Source organism: Larimichthys crocea, chromosome III, assembly GCF_000972845.2.
Source record: "Larimichthys crocea isolate SSNF chromosome III, L_crocea_2.0, whole genome shotgun sequence".
NCBI lineage: Eukaryota > Metazoa > Chordata > Actinopteri > Sciaenidae > Larimichthys > Larimichthys crocea.
The window spans coordinates 3,053,952-3,069,248 of record NC_040013.1 but is presented as its reverse complement, the minus strand read 5'-3'; the positions used below and the strand labels follow the sequence as shown (position 1 = coordinate 3,069,248).

Below are 15,297 nucleotides of genomic sequence, written 5' to 3'. Positions count from 1 at the left end.
TGGTGCCTTATTTCGCTTACAGAATTAACTATCTGTATCGGCTAATACCTTCAGCTAGTTGCTGAGTGAAACATGCGAACACATTAATCAGACCTTAAGCCCGCTGTGGCTTGTCTTAATCGACTGTGTTTAAAAGAGATTAAGTGGATTTACAGGTTTTGCTCACTCATGAATTGGAGTGAGGCAATTAATTTGGGTAATTGTCCCCGAAGTGGTCAGATAACATTGTAGCTGAGTGGGAAACAAGGAAGATAAGGACTCCTGTAAATATTCACAGGGTTTGAATTTTAAAGGCTTTGCATGGCAAATTCTAAGTGTATATTTTTAAAGTACCACAATGCACGAGCTATGAAATGATACAAGTGTGTTTCCGCATCTGTCACCCATGAGTCCTGAAGATGTTTACCTCTAAGATGGCGGCCGACATGCCCTCTGAGACGGAGCTGTTGACCACGGCGAAGCACCTTTTCATGGCAGCGTGAAGCTCCTGCTGGCTCCTCTCCTGGGCCAAGAAGACCCCTGCTGTTCTGCAGGAGCAGCGGCAGAGCTCAGTTCTGCGTGACTCAGGGCTCACAGGAGCGTGAATGATGCTAAAGGGCAGTGACAAGCTCGGGGCAGGGGAACACGGCTGAGCTTATTGTGTGACATACACAGAGAGTCCAAGTAAAAAATAAATAAATAAAAAAGTCCTAACCAGAGAAGGCAGCTTCCTGCCACACACATCTTTGTAGCGGTGAAGGCCCTTTGGCGAAAAACTGAAAGATCAGCCAAGACTTAAGAGTGGGAGGACAGATAAAAAAAAGAAAAGGAAGAGAGAACATCTTGGCGTTCTCCTCAGATTTTTATTTTGTTCACATTATATCAAGATAAATATACGTTGGGATGAATAGACGGAAAAGTCTTTGAATCCTCACTGAAGCAAAGCAATTAGACTGTCAGATCTGGAGTTTACTTTTATGAGATTTGAGATGTTTAAAGAAGAGAAGGCTTACCTTTGAACAACAGCTTCCACTTCAGCTGTAAGTACAGGATCAATCTGAGAGAGAGCGACACATTACGGGCAAGTGAAACCCATTTCCTGACAGTTAAAAGCTTTTCATCAAGGATGAGAGCAATGACTTAATCACTGGGATACAATCAACAATGACGCAATTAATCATTTCTATCGTGAGCAAATCATTCTCTGAAAATCCTGTATTTTCACAGATTGGGGTCAGGGGTGGGGTGGGTGGCCAATCTGATTAATTGCAATGTGGGATTTGCGTGCATTAGCCTGCCCACAGTAAAAGTCAAAGCAGAGAGCAATTTAGGTCAAAGACGCTGCCAAGCAAGCTGCTACTTTTTCCCCTCTTTCATTCTATAGCTGGCGGTATTTCGAAAATGGATTCTGCTGTAAAGCACGTGGACGTTAAAAGGAAGAATCTAAACTGATAACATGTTTGTATCCTGGTGTAATCTGGGATTTAGATAGATCCCGATAAAGGCTGTATTAACACACACAAATGATTTAAGCACTGCGCTGAAATCCGCAGAAATCCTCGTGGATGTGCAGAACCTGTCGTACCTTTCCTGTTTTATGATAATTGCATTGTTGTTTTGTCCTTTGCTTCGTATTTTTCCTGTTCTTCAGGAGACACACTTCCAGTGAAGAGGGTAAAAATCTTTTGACTAATAAGATATCAGCATGAAACTTCCCCAGGTTGATTACGACATTAATTTTTGTTTTGCAAGTTTAAAGAAATTGAGTTTAAACATGCAAATGAGGCGTAATCTAATTAAAATGTGCTAATTTGAACATTACATGAAGACAGGTTCACAATTCCTCTTTCACTTTGTTTATATATTAGAGCCAAAGCTTTGTGCAGAGATGGATATGTATAACAATTATAAAAAATACATTTTTTGCCATTTTTTAAAACTATAGTGACTATTCTACAGATACAAGCAGACAAAGTGAAGTAAAATAAACACCTAAATGTGTATTTGGGTCATTTCCTTTCCACTCGTCTGAAAGAAGACACGTTATAGAAGTAAAACACATGTTTTGTGTCTCAAAGGAAAAATTTGGTCCAAAAGCTAATGTCCATGATTTAATGTTGTTTTTTTTTTTTTAAATACGTTTCAGATTTATTTGATTGAAAAACAGAGAGCATGCTGCACATTGTGGCGCGAGTGAAATGTGTCACTGCTGATAAACTGACCTGGATTTTCCTCCTAATGACAGATGCTGTGCAGCCAGAGCGCTTATTACTTGAAGGAGTAGCTGTGGATATATGGTACGTCACGACAGCGTGAGCAAACTTCTGTTTGTATTCTTGGATTTTATGATTTGCTTAATTGATTCTATTAATAATATTCATGTTTGAAGGAAAGTATATTCTGTAATTCTCAAGGGGAAAACTGCTGGTCACACAAACATGGTAAATATGTTTGTTATAAAGATAGAATATATGGCTTTCATTTCTCACATAAACAAACAAACAAACAGGCTTCCTGTGATTCAGGAGTGTCGAGATGAATCACACGTCTCTGCTTCCACTGAACTATTTCATCAAATAACAGCATAGCGGAGCAAGAAGCGGCAGTAAGAGCGTGCACATAAGCCCCTAGCCGTGTCTAATTAAGTTGTTTCTGGGCAAAGCTGAAGCAGAACATACCTTTTGCCTGACACCACTGTTTGAAAGAAAGAACAGACACTAAAATACTATACACTCAATGTCATATCAAAGCAAGTCAGGGGGAAGAAAAGATGAAGAGAAACACGGAGAGAAGTCAATGAGTGGCAGATTGGAAAAGAAGTTGGGAGAGCACTGAAGCTGCTGTTGTTGACTGCGATATGACTTACATCTGCAGTGCTAAGCAGACAGAAATTCATATATAACAGAGAAATGCAAACACTAAAAAATAAAGAAATAAATAAACATAAAAAAATCCTCTGATTTGATTGTCTGGCTGACTGTTTGATTTATGAACATCATAAATCATGGCGGACAGGAAGAATTGTTGTTTTCCCAATTATATGACGCTTGGCATGAAGCCACATATATGTGCAGTTAGGAACAATACACAAGACAGAAGCATGGTGGTGTGTGACAGCGCTACAAAGTGCTGCAGCTGTAATTTATACCAGCACATCATCCCCACATATAAATGCCCATCCATGTGTATGAAAATGAGGCAGCTCCACACAGGTCACTAGTCAGAGGTAAAGAGCTAATCTGGAGTAGACAGTGCATCAGTATATCAAGCAGTCAGCCACTCAGACACAAAAAGCTGCCATTGCCATTTCCTCCCAGCGTTAATTCCAGCTGAACAGCTAAAGCCAGTGTCTCTCTGCTACATCCAATTAGAGGCTGCTTGAATTCCCAGGGAAGGTTTCTAGGTAATTTCAGTCACGGTACAGGAGGGGAGACAGAAATCTGTATAATGACTGTGCACTTACCTTTGGCCCGATAATGACCAAAACATTCAGGGGATTCTCACAATGCCACTCTGAAAGACAGAGAATAAAACTGCCGATGTAAGAAAACAGGACAAAAGTGAACCACAGAAGAAGTTCAGGTGTTTGTTTTTGTTTTTAAGCGTGTGAAAAGTTCATTCAAAGACATGCCATGTGAAAATACACACACACACACACTCATATCCGGATGAAACATTAATATACAATTTGACGCCCCCTAGTGCTGTCTTATTACCATAACTGTGTGCCAGGAAAGCCACAAAAAATATTAATAAAGAAAGAAGCCGCTGATCGGTGCCAATTCTCACAGCTGACTATATTAAATACATATACGATATATAAGACAGCCGTCTTAAAAATAAACAGCAGGAAGGTGAGCAGACTCGAGCAGATAAGATGTCTTTGTCAGGCCGGCATGAGCAGTCAGAAGAATCCCACTGCACTTTCACATGAATTTTCAATTGGCTGAAACTCAACCGCAGAGATCTGACTTCATTCCTAATTGATGGTGACATTGCCACTGCTGCTACCACAGGGCACTACAGAAATACAGCCAGGAAGGCTGTCTAATTTGGAGGTTTACCTGACATAAAGTTTGAACAAGCTGAGAACATGCCAGCAAGTAACACCCTCCCCTCATCTGTGGCATGTCTCTCCATCCTGGGAGAGGGATCTCTCCTCTCTGTGGCTCTACCTGAGGTTTCTTTGGTGAGTTTTCCCTTACCTGGATCGAAGGTCTACTGCTGAATGATGTGCAGACCATTACATACATAAAATAGACCTATAGATATATAATGCTACCTGAAAATCCCTCCACCAGGTAGAGGGGGTCCTTGACTCCTCTGAGGCCACAGACCAACAGGAAGACGTGCAGCTCATCCACATGCTCGCTGCTCACACCTGGGGAGAAGCCAGACACACAGAAAGACAGCGCCACAATATCAAAACACTGCATAATGAACATCCCAAGTACATCGGCAGATAATGAAAGCAATACATCACCCAAGGTCATGAGGAAAATAAGACAGGAGTGACTAATGTGCTCGCACAATTCTCTGATCGCGGCGGCAACACTCAGCAGGGGAACAGTCTGCTGAAAACATTGGAAGGTTGTAGCCTAATCAGTGTGTAATATGGCATCGCAACTACAGAGGAGGAGTGCTCGAGTGACAGTTTACTCAGTGAACGGCGCTGGATTAAAATTAGCCAACCCTGCGTCGGGCTAACGACATCAAACATTTCGAGAACCTCGCTTTAATTGAGAGGCAGCGCCATTAAATTGGCTCTTTTCCCAGATTTCAGGATCAACCCAGAGATTAGACACAAAACTCACACTCAACCCACAAAAACATAATCAGTGATCTTTTATTAAAGGGATAGTTCAGGTTATTTCAAGTGGGGTTATATATGAGGTACTCCAAAGTCAGTGTGTTACTAAAACGTGTTTAGCCAGGTGTGCACATCGTATTTAAACTATTTTCACTGGAAACCGAAGTGATTTTATCTCTCACTCCAAAGCCACCGGGCTTCACTGGAAAAATGATTTTACCTCACAGAACACGGGAGTTGCTGATCCACCGCTGCCTTGATCGGTAAGTTTGTTTGTGTGTTAGTTCACAGCTAATATTTGTTGTTGTGGACTGAGGCGGTGGTACACCAGCAGCTCCCGTGTTTATGGGAGGTAACATGATGTTTTTTTGGCTGGTGGCTTTGGAGATGCCGATATAGCTGCTTCAGTTTCCTGTTGGAAAAAGCCATGACATGGTGATATTCATTTTCATAAGTTTGACTTTCTTAGGTGGCTAAAATACATTTTGTTGCAGCACTTTGCTTCTGTCCTGGTCCTCCTGTCTGGATGTGCTGAACACTCTCTACTGTAGGTAATACACTGACTACGGAGAAGTACCTCATATAACCTCACTTTAAATAACCCGAGCTCCCCTTTTTTGGGCTGAGGGATCAACCAATCTTTAGAATTCATCCTGAGGGGGACATGAACGTATGTGTCAAATCTTATTGGAAAAGTTATGAAGACATTTAACCTCGCGGTGGTAAGGAAAAGTTAAAGGATCATCAAAGTCTTTAAGATGCATCATCTGGGAACCATGAATGTTTTGTGCCAATACATGAAGATATTTCACTGGATACGTGAAAGATTTTGACCTGCTTTCCATTTGCCAAGTGGAATATAAACCTCATGTGAAGAGGAAATTTAGACATCACATCAGTTTTAAAGCCATTATGCTCAGCTCTTTACAACCTCTGAGAAAGTAGTCTAGGTTTTTTAAAGGAAAGTCAACACTTTAAGGTCAAAGTCTGCTGGCTGAATGGAAACAGATATATATTAATCTGCACCAAAACGGGCAGATGTATAACGATATTTTCACATTAGACCGTTCCAAGTGTTACATTTTTAATCCTTGACCTTTAATCCTTGACAATGACCCGAAAGGATAAATCAGAACTGTTGTGATGGTCCTGCTGGCAATGGTTTTGCTGGTGTTTTTAAGTAAAGCAAGAAATAAAAGCTCACAATAAATTGTAGCTTGTGGCAAACCGAGACACAAACCAATTTGAAAATAATACCGCAGACAGACAGGAGCACGTGCTTAAAGCACAGTGACAGTCGAATGAAATCCCCTGCTGCCAGATAAGTCCAGATCAGGAGGCTGAGGCAGCTCTTTTAATGCTATTAAAGAACATCTTAAAATGACAGCGTGGAGTGCGGGTATTGACCCTGATCCTAGGAGCCGATTGTCACAAAAAAAAAAAAAAAAAAAAGCTCTTTGCGGGGATGTATCGAATTTTCTTTGCATTGATTGGCGGGATGAGAAAGCACATCAGCAAAAAGGGGGAAACAAACATGTCACTACCTCGGAACAAGATGCAGGAGCTGGAATCACACCAGAGCACACAGCTGTCAAAATGAGCAAGAAATTCAAATAACAATACATATACATATACATATACATATATATATATATATATATATATATATAAAAACTATTCATCTTTCCTCGGGGGAGAAAAAACAAATTGTATAAATCATCTGTGGTGCCAGCAGCAATCCTTTCTCCCTCTCTCTTTGCAGTTCTGTGACTTCTATGCAAAACACATTGTTTTGTTTGTTCGCCTTTCATTTCAGAAGAGCGTCCTGAACAATCCCCAGCTTTAATCAGGATGTGTGTGTGCACACACACTGGGGTGTGGAGGAACACACATGTATCTGAACAGCTCCTTTAATAAATCTGCTGAGTGGCACACGGTGACAACGGGAACAGACACTGCAGGAAGTGGACAAATCCATGACAGCACGAGTGTTGAGATAATTAGCTTAAGTGTCTCAATTTTAAAGGGGTTTGACAATCAACCATTCTACGGCAAGACACTACAGGTGAAAGATTGGAGATTTTGAGCTGTATGGTTTTGTGTCTTCTATTCACATTAGTTTGCATTAGATAAGGCTTAATTTGCATATTTAAACATACAATTTTACTAAACTTGTAATACAAAAAATAAATGTTTTGATATAAATAATCAACTGAGGAAGTTTCATAACAGTGTCTTCGTAAATTCACCTGTAGCGTCTCACAATACATTAAAGGTATACATCATTAAAGGTAATTTAAGCTTAATTTATACATTTCATTCCTAAAAACATGGAGTTTTTTTTATGGCTGTTGACAGTACATTTAGATTCAGAGATATCAAAAAATTATGTGCAAATATTCAACATGGAAAGTTTCATTAACGAATTCCAAAGAGAGAAAATTGTGGGTGGGTGCTCGCCACAAATCTGAGAAGGCGGAAGAGCTTTGGCTAGTTTCCTTCTCTCCACCTCAGGACTGCCAGATATCAGACGTGAGAGCAGCGATATGGTCAGCCAAAATGAATTAAACATTACATAAAATCTTATATATAATATGGGCCTTGACACTTGTTTAAATAACAGACATAGGCAATCAATACAGATCACAGGGACCGAGTGTAAGTAATTGTGCCTGCGACCTAAAACTTTGAGGGTAAGCCAAGATAAATAATCATTTGAAATATCGTTTTTTTGATATGTCAGTGATCTATTTTTTATGTGTCAATGTGGAAAACTCATCACGGTAATATAAACAACCAAGAAGCACGAGGCCAATGTCAAACACGGCATGACCCGCACTGCTCCCTGATCGTGTTCCCACACTGTAACATGAAAACAAGCTCTGCTCTTGACATCTCACCTCCCCTCAACCCACCTCTTCCCCTTTTATTTAATATTTTACACATAATAACACACAAGAATCACACTATTCTTTGAGAAGCAAGTACATGGAGGTAACAGCAGACTCCCTGCTTGTTTCCCCCTCATCCGCCAGTGATCCAGAAGCATCGCACCTCACTTTAATTCGTTCTTCATGTATCCCTGTAACCCCAGCGCACAAGCACCACACAGCAGGGGCCCACAAAAAACACACGGCGAGCGGCTCTCATGGACTGACAGCTTCTGGATCCCTTGTGCCTTGGGAGAGTGCATAACACAGGCACACACACACAGTATAGTCATGTATCTTCAGTCAGGTAGGAGGGTTGCTTTGCCTCTTTTATGTTCACAGGTGGAGGTGTTTTGTGCCACTGCAGCACTGGGCCACACAGAATACATTTATCCTCCGCACTCACACACCAGCCACCGTAAACTTACGCTCTAGATTTTTCTATTTAGTTATGATTTATTTACACTCAACAAAAATTTATAAGCAACACTTTTGTGACTGAGATTTCTTGTGTGCACACATTTCCTGTGTGTGAGTGCAGAGATAATCCATCCAGTTGACAGGTGTGGCATATCAAGATGCTGATTAAACAGCATGGCTACGGCACACAGGTGTGTCTTGGATAGGCTTGCAAAATTAAGGGAATTTGAACTTTCCATGGGAGTTTATGGGAATAAATAGAAATATGCAACTACACTTGAATATCTGCTATCACATGCACACTGCTTACTGCAGAACTGCTACATGCACAGATGATTTCAAGAACCCTGGACCATTTTTGGATATATATACTGTTCAATAAAATAATTAAAACTTGATAAAGTTTACTTTCTTAACTTTGTTAAAGTCTACTTGTATTATTTTGCCTGGATGTCTGCTCATAAATTCGATAAATCACATGGAGTTGCTTTCGGAGTACATTTCCAATATTCCCCAGCTCCAGAAATGTACTGAAAACGTTCTGCCCCTTTGAACTCTACTCTTGGACTTGGCTCCTCTAAAATGTGCAGTTTCATGCTGAAAAAGGACATTTATTAAGGACTAAAGGAAAGAAGAGTAAAGCTTTATCTATGATTCACACTGACTCAGCCTCACATATAAACACCTGTGTTTGTCCTGTGGTGACAACACTGACTAATCCACATCTAGACCAACTAACACCATCAGACAGCGTCTAACAACAATAACAACTACAGGTCAGATTACAGTGTTTCCATCATGTCTGAGGAAAAGCACAATAGCAGTGACTCTGTTTCAAGTATAACAAATGGAGAAGTGACTGTGGGCAATTAGTATTACTTGCACCGGCTGTGAAACGTGGTGACGAATGACTCTGGGCTGGGGAGCTATTAATCAATTGCTCCTCTCTGTACTCAACGGCACTCTCTATGAGCGCTAATGTACCTGAGATGAACGTCATCTTGCAGTGTCCAATTTAAGGTCCATGCTGTTTGTGCAGGGGATTCTTCGAGTGCATACTTACTGAGCTATCCAAATGGGAGTTGGAAGACTGAAGAGAGAAGGGAACAGGGTGGATGAGGGGAGTTCCTCTACTAACTCCCCGACCACCACACTTATGCGTCTACCAGAACACAGAGTAAATGTATTTATTTATTCAGGTTGGGGGTGGTGTATGAATGTATTCCCTGTCGTGCTCCCAGTGGTGGCTCCGCTGCACTGCACTCTGACTGATAGTGGGACAGGAGAACAGTCACATGGTAGACTTATATGTACAGTAACACAAATATGAGGCACACACTGTGTGTAAATGGTCAAACGACAACAATAAAAATAAAATATTTGGGCATAAATTTCAGTGTGCAGTTACATTTTATTGCACCGAGCACTGAATCCAGCACCACTGAGCTTCTGTGGATGTGCACACACTTATGTTGTATGTATGCGTAGACCTGACCAAAATACTACTTGTCAATAACAAGCTGTTGTTGAAGAGCACAAAATATGAAGCTAAGATGCAGTGTGACAGTTCAGTTCTCTTGTGAAAGAGTCACTTCACCATCTAGACCTGTACATATTGTCCCAGGAATAACTGCAATAAAGAATATAATTGTTATTGTAAGACCATTTTATGCCACTGATATAAGGATAATTTAATAGCACGACAAAGCAAGTGCACCCTTTCAAAGAGCAATGAACTTTTAAGTTAAGTATAAAGACATTAAATTAATATAACATAACTAAAACAATAAATAAAATGGGCTCTCTGGCTTTTGGCTCTGTTTGCACATGAATAAATACACAGGTACGTTTGTCACAGGTGTGTAGAGCATCAGTTATTCTTTAACAGACAATAGAGGTGTATTGCTGGAGTGCTTCTCAGAGTCCATTTGGACTTTTTTTTACCCAAACTCATCAACTGGCTGGAAAAATTCACTGGGAAAACACCTATTAGCCTCGAGTAACATGTTATCTTCACTTCACCTGGTTCGCTGTCACTGTGTGTGTGTGTGTGTGTGTGCAGGCGCAGCCTGAGACCCGGTATCAGTGAGCAGACGATGAGAAGACAGCAAAACATGTCTTATTTTTCTGTTAATTCATCTTTGGCTCTGCGCCCGAGTGTTATAATTACGGAGGAGAGACCTCGCTGTTTCTTCTGTTTCATCATGTTGGCTAAAAAAAAATTTGTGACATTAAACAAACGCCAGTTTTTCTGACCTCGATAAGTCGTTAACATAATTATGGTGGCAGGCTCAACACCAGCTGGAATTATAATATTTTGCTCGCTCTGGACGATCCACAGACCTCCCTCAGGATGAGATAAAAGAAAAGAAGAAATAAACAAACCTGAAAACTGTCCACAGTGAGGTCTATGGATTATCGAGCCTCACATTATATAGCTGGAATTAAAACCAACTGAAGCTGAACAGTACCTGAGCTCCTCAAGAATTCAGTCCAGCAGAATTTCTCAGCCACTTCCGTCTGGATGCCTTTAAAATAAACACAGACACAGTGTCCTCGGTAAAGCTTTTACTGCACATCAACACTGAAATCCATTATGCAGCAAACGGCCAACATGGTTTGATAAATAGATAAATACATTCAGAAGTGTCTTTTGGCTTTGTGATGCACCCAATATGAAAAACATCACTGTCGTCCTGTGTCCTTCATAACCTTTATTCACATTAGAGGCACACATTTAGGGTTTGCATGAAATTAATCTGAGCTGTATGTGAATTAAAGTGTTTTAAAAATGTTTCAAAGCACTTCAGCATGATAACTATCTGGTGTAGCTCTCCCTGGTCCAGGCTCAGCCATGCAACCAGCCAAGGGCTCTCCTCTAATCTCTGAAGAGACACTATTTGCCAAACACGGCTACTGGTGGGAAACAACATGGAAGAGTGATTTGGACTGTCCTACATGGAACCGTGGCCAATGGCAAGAGCAAATACGACTCTGCACTGCAGACGGCATGATAATGGAGGGAAAAATGTCAAGGCTGATTAATGCAACACTTCAATGGCGAGTCAGGGATGCACAGAATCAGGTGAGGATATTCATCCTGCAGAGCTTACCTTGGGGCTGGACATAGATTTTACTGCTCTGGGACAGCTTCAGAGAGAGAGAGAGAGAGAGAAAAACATGTTATTTTGAATTAATCAGTCATTATTTGTCGCGTCTGCTATTATATTTAATTATTACTAACTGTCTTTCTCTTTGTGCCGGACAAAGAGAGAAACAGTCAGTTAATGCTCTTTGTGTTCCGAACATCTAATCCAAACTTTAAAAAACAAAAGACAGTTAGGGAAGCAGTTGCAAAGATAATAGGGCATGCTACAAAATAAATCAGAAGGGATGGAGAGGAAATTGACTGGATGTTATCACGCTAGATCCATCCCCTATGTGTGTTTTCTGTCACAATAAAAAGTGTGGCGATGCCTCTCACTGCCTGTTCTGTCTGCCTGCTGTCAGCACTAAAATGGCAGAGATAAAGCATGACGCTCGCCTCAATCTGCGGCCTGCGGCTGCAATCTAATCTGAGAATAAAACACGGTAATATTGTTTTAATGCCAAACTATTACGGGACAGGGCAGGGTATTGTGTTTGTATAGTAAAAGCACTTCTGTTTTATTTATTGGAGCTGTCAGGCATGTGCCGTCTCTTGAGGTGCTGTTAAATATGAACAAAAACTTTTGAAATCCTCGCAGTAGCTTTGAATGTGGGTCAGTATTTTATGCTGTATGTTCAAGTATAACTTCTGACAGTCAATTTTATGTCAGGGGTGGGGGTTGCTGGATAGCAGGTAGTCAGAAAAGTGTCGATCAAGCAGCAATTAGCTCATGCACAAAGTTTCTAGTAAAACTTAAATGAGTACAACTGGTAAGACAACTTAGACACAAACCTGCACATGCAAGCACCAAGTCACGTCATCAGTGTGTATGAGATAAAAACTACTGCAGTCGGTCCATTAAAATACAAAAGAATATAATCATACCAGAAATAACTCTGCCTCTTCTTTCATTCTGTCAGTAAATGCAACTGCAAACCTGATTTTTAAAAAAAGAAAACACTTTATTATCACCCCTGTGAAAGCCATTTCGGTAAGATGAATATTCATTGCTGACAGCAAGTTTTAGCCTTTTTCAAGCAATGACAATTTTGACAACAATAGAGGGGAAAAGGCAGGGGTAACAACAGCAAAACAAAAAAGTCTCCAGGCTGAGACTGAGTGCGTGAGAGCAGAAAAAACCGCTTGTGGTTGCGAAGGCAAAAGGATTTAAGGATGAATACACAGAGAATACAAAGAGGAAAACAAAGAGAATGTGGAGCAAAAAACAGTGGGGAGATATTAATTTGTGCGTGTGTGTGAGCGTGCATTATTAAATGGGCCAGCGGGCTCAGAGTGGTGACTGAATTTCTTGATCAAGGGTTGTGTGTGTGTGTGAAGGCACCACAGTGGGAGGTGCGTGGATTCAGATGTTTGAAGTCATGAGAGACTTGGATCTCCCCAGATCTCCCAGAAGGCAATTATCCCCTTAGATTTACAAGATGGATGCCCTACCACCTATTTTCAATACAGCGATAACAGAGACACCACTGTGTGTGACGCCTGGGCACGGGACGAGGTACTGATAATTATGTGTGCACGCTGACTGTTCTGTGTTAAACTAGGGGAGGTGTGAACACACAACCTGCACAGACGGGGCTGGCTTGTATGTGCTCAGCCTTTCATGCGAGTACTCCAGGCACATAGAAACATCATTGAATCAGTCAATATGAGCAAAATGCTATAACTATAGTAAAAGGATCACTGCTCTGCCTACAAAGGTCACATATGCACTGGTTACAAATGTGACAATGATCCTTTGAGGCTATAAAAGTTTCATTATTAGTGTGCCCAAAAGTGAAAATCACACCATAAATTAAAGGTTGTCTCGATTTCATGTGAACAATTTCAAGTTAAGAGGCGTAAATGGTCACATTTACTTCCTGCTCGCACTTCAGGATGGTGTCGTCTGCATCAAACCTCTATGAAAGGAAGTGAAACATGTGGTGATACATTACGAGCATATCTGGTAATGACAAAACGCCTCATAAGGTAAGTCTATTTACTCAGGCTACTGACTTTTTTTGTCCACAACCCAAAGATATGCAGTTTTCTGTCATGGAGGAATGTTCACATCTGAGAAGCTAAAATCTGAGATTTTTTGCAGTTTTACTCTGCAGTTCTCCACTGCTGATAAAACATAACGTATATTTTCTTTTTTTCTCAAACTTTAAAAAAAAAATCTGTTTTTAAAGGTTTAAAAGTCCCTGTGATGTATTAAATTTAAGGATTAAGCTTCATGTAGTCAGTTTGCAGTTATTTGGCATTAAATGGGTTAAAAACAGCGGTTTGCAGTAACATCACCTGGCTTTCAGTAGCACCTGCTCCATAACCGCACGCTTCTGCTCAACTTTCACATCTTCATTTATGTCTGTTCCGCCAAAGATAACGCCAAAGGGGACTTGGGTGTCTGGGGGAAGAAGTTAAAAACTAGTTAAAGTCCTGAATCTGTGGGACAGGTAGCATCGAGTGTAAATGTTGACAAAAGATAAATCACATCAACAACATGGACGGTTACCTAAGAGAAGTCTGCCTGCTCTGAACAGATGAATGGCCACTGCACCCTCAAACTGAGGATTTTCAGACACTAGGTTTGCCACCTCAGCAGGAGACTCAAACTGTGCTGCATCTCGGAGCTCACAGGTGTGTCCTGCTGATTCAATGTGGGACCTGAAACCAGAATCAGAATCGCTTTATTGGCCAGGTATGTGTGCACACAAGGAAGTTCACTTTGCGCTCAATTGTACATGCAGGTATAGACATAAGTACAGTTTAAAAGACAGGCAGGCGCAAACATAACATAAAAACATAAAAAAATAACTATATACATATTTAAAGAGGTATATGGAAAAGAGTATCTATCTATAGACATTTGTGAACTGGGTAAACAACTGATGATCGTGCAATGGTGCAGGTGGAGGAATACATTTCTATAAATGGTTGTATGTGCATGAGGTAACACTACCGTCATACCATCAGTACTTTTACCATCATCTTGCCACTGTACTGTTGCCACTTTTATTTTATTTTTTCTACTTCAGTATTTTATTCTATTGTATTTTTATTGTATTCAAATATAGACTGCTACACCCACGGTGTAAGAAGGAGAGGTTCTGCAGGTCCTTCATCCCTGCTGCTGTCAGACTTTACAACACCTGCACCACCTGATCATGTCGTAGTCTCCTGTTCATGTCTCATTGCAATTTTTTTTTACTATTTTATTTCATTTATACCTTTTGCAGTTATTATTTGTATCATGGTCACTTTCTTTGCAACATTTCTCACACTATGGTCACTTTACATTACAATACTCTTTTTATATATCATGCCACTTTTATCCTCAGTACTTGGTTGTTTGTTTTTTAGTGTTTATTGTGTAGGTTATAGATATTTCTGTCTGTTTATTGTGTTTTGTTGCCTTTTCTACCTTTTTCTAACTCTGTAGTGTATGCTGCACTTTCCTCTGCTGCTGTAACAAGTACATTTCCCCGTGGAGGGATGAATAAAGTATATCTAATCTAATATAATCCGGTATAGATTATATTAGATTAGCTATAGTTTATTCATCCCTGCTATGACGACCTAATTTCCCTTCAGGGATTAATAAAGTCATCTATCTATCTATCTATCTATCTATCTATCTATCTATCTATCTATGTTTTTATTTTACTGTCACTGGTTTTATTTAACTGTTATTTATACATAGTGTGTACATAGTGTTAAAATAGGATATTGCATATCTCACTTAACGTTTGGGAGCTGCTGTAACAAAAAACAATTTCCCTGCAGGGATTAATAAAGTATTTCTGATCTGATCTATAACAGACTGAATGTAAACAGCGGATAAAATAAATTATAATGAGCAGGTATTGCACAGAGTTACAGAGTAACATTACAGACATGCAGAGTAAAAGAAGAGAAACATGAACAAAGATTCAAATTAACTTTATTTTTTAAAGAGCCCTGCTGCAGCTTTAACAGCAGCAGCAGCTTTGTTTTGTTTTGGGGTTAAA

The 15,297-nt window shown here is 40.2% G+C and overlaps 1 protein-coding gene across 2 annotated transcripts in view; it reads right to left on the bottom strand.

Annotated features, from left to right (window-relative positions):
* The window catches only part of glt1d1 (glycosyltransferase 1 domain containing 1), a 36,806-nt gene that overhangs the window by 21,306 nt on the left and 203 nt on the right, over window positions 1-15,297 (bottom strand). For both annotated transcript variants that reach the window (XM_027278214.1, XM_010736075.3), the window contains exons 2-10: window positions 13,803-13,954; window positions 13,589-13,694; window positions 12,173-12,224; window positions 11,253-11,289; window positions 10,611-10,667; window positions 4,262-4,360; window positions 3,443-3,492; window positions 993-1,036; window positions 407-527 (exon numbers count right to left, since the gene is read on the bottom strand). In XM_027278214.1, the coding sequence (XP_027134015.1) occupies window positions 407-527; window positions 993-1,036; window positions 3,443-3,492; window positions 4,262-4,360; window positions 10,611-10,667; window positions 11,253-11,289; window positions 12,173-12,224; window positions 13,589-13,694; window positions 13,803-13,954 (718 nt within the window). The remainder of the gene's footprint in view (window positions 1-406; window positions 528-992; window positions 1,037-3,442; window positions 3,493-4,261; window positions 4,361-10,610; window positions 10,668-11,252; window positions 11,290-12,172; window positions 12,225-13,588; window positions 13,695-13,802; window positions 13,955-15,297) is intronic.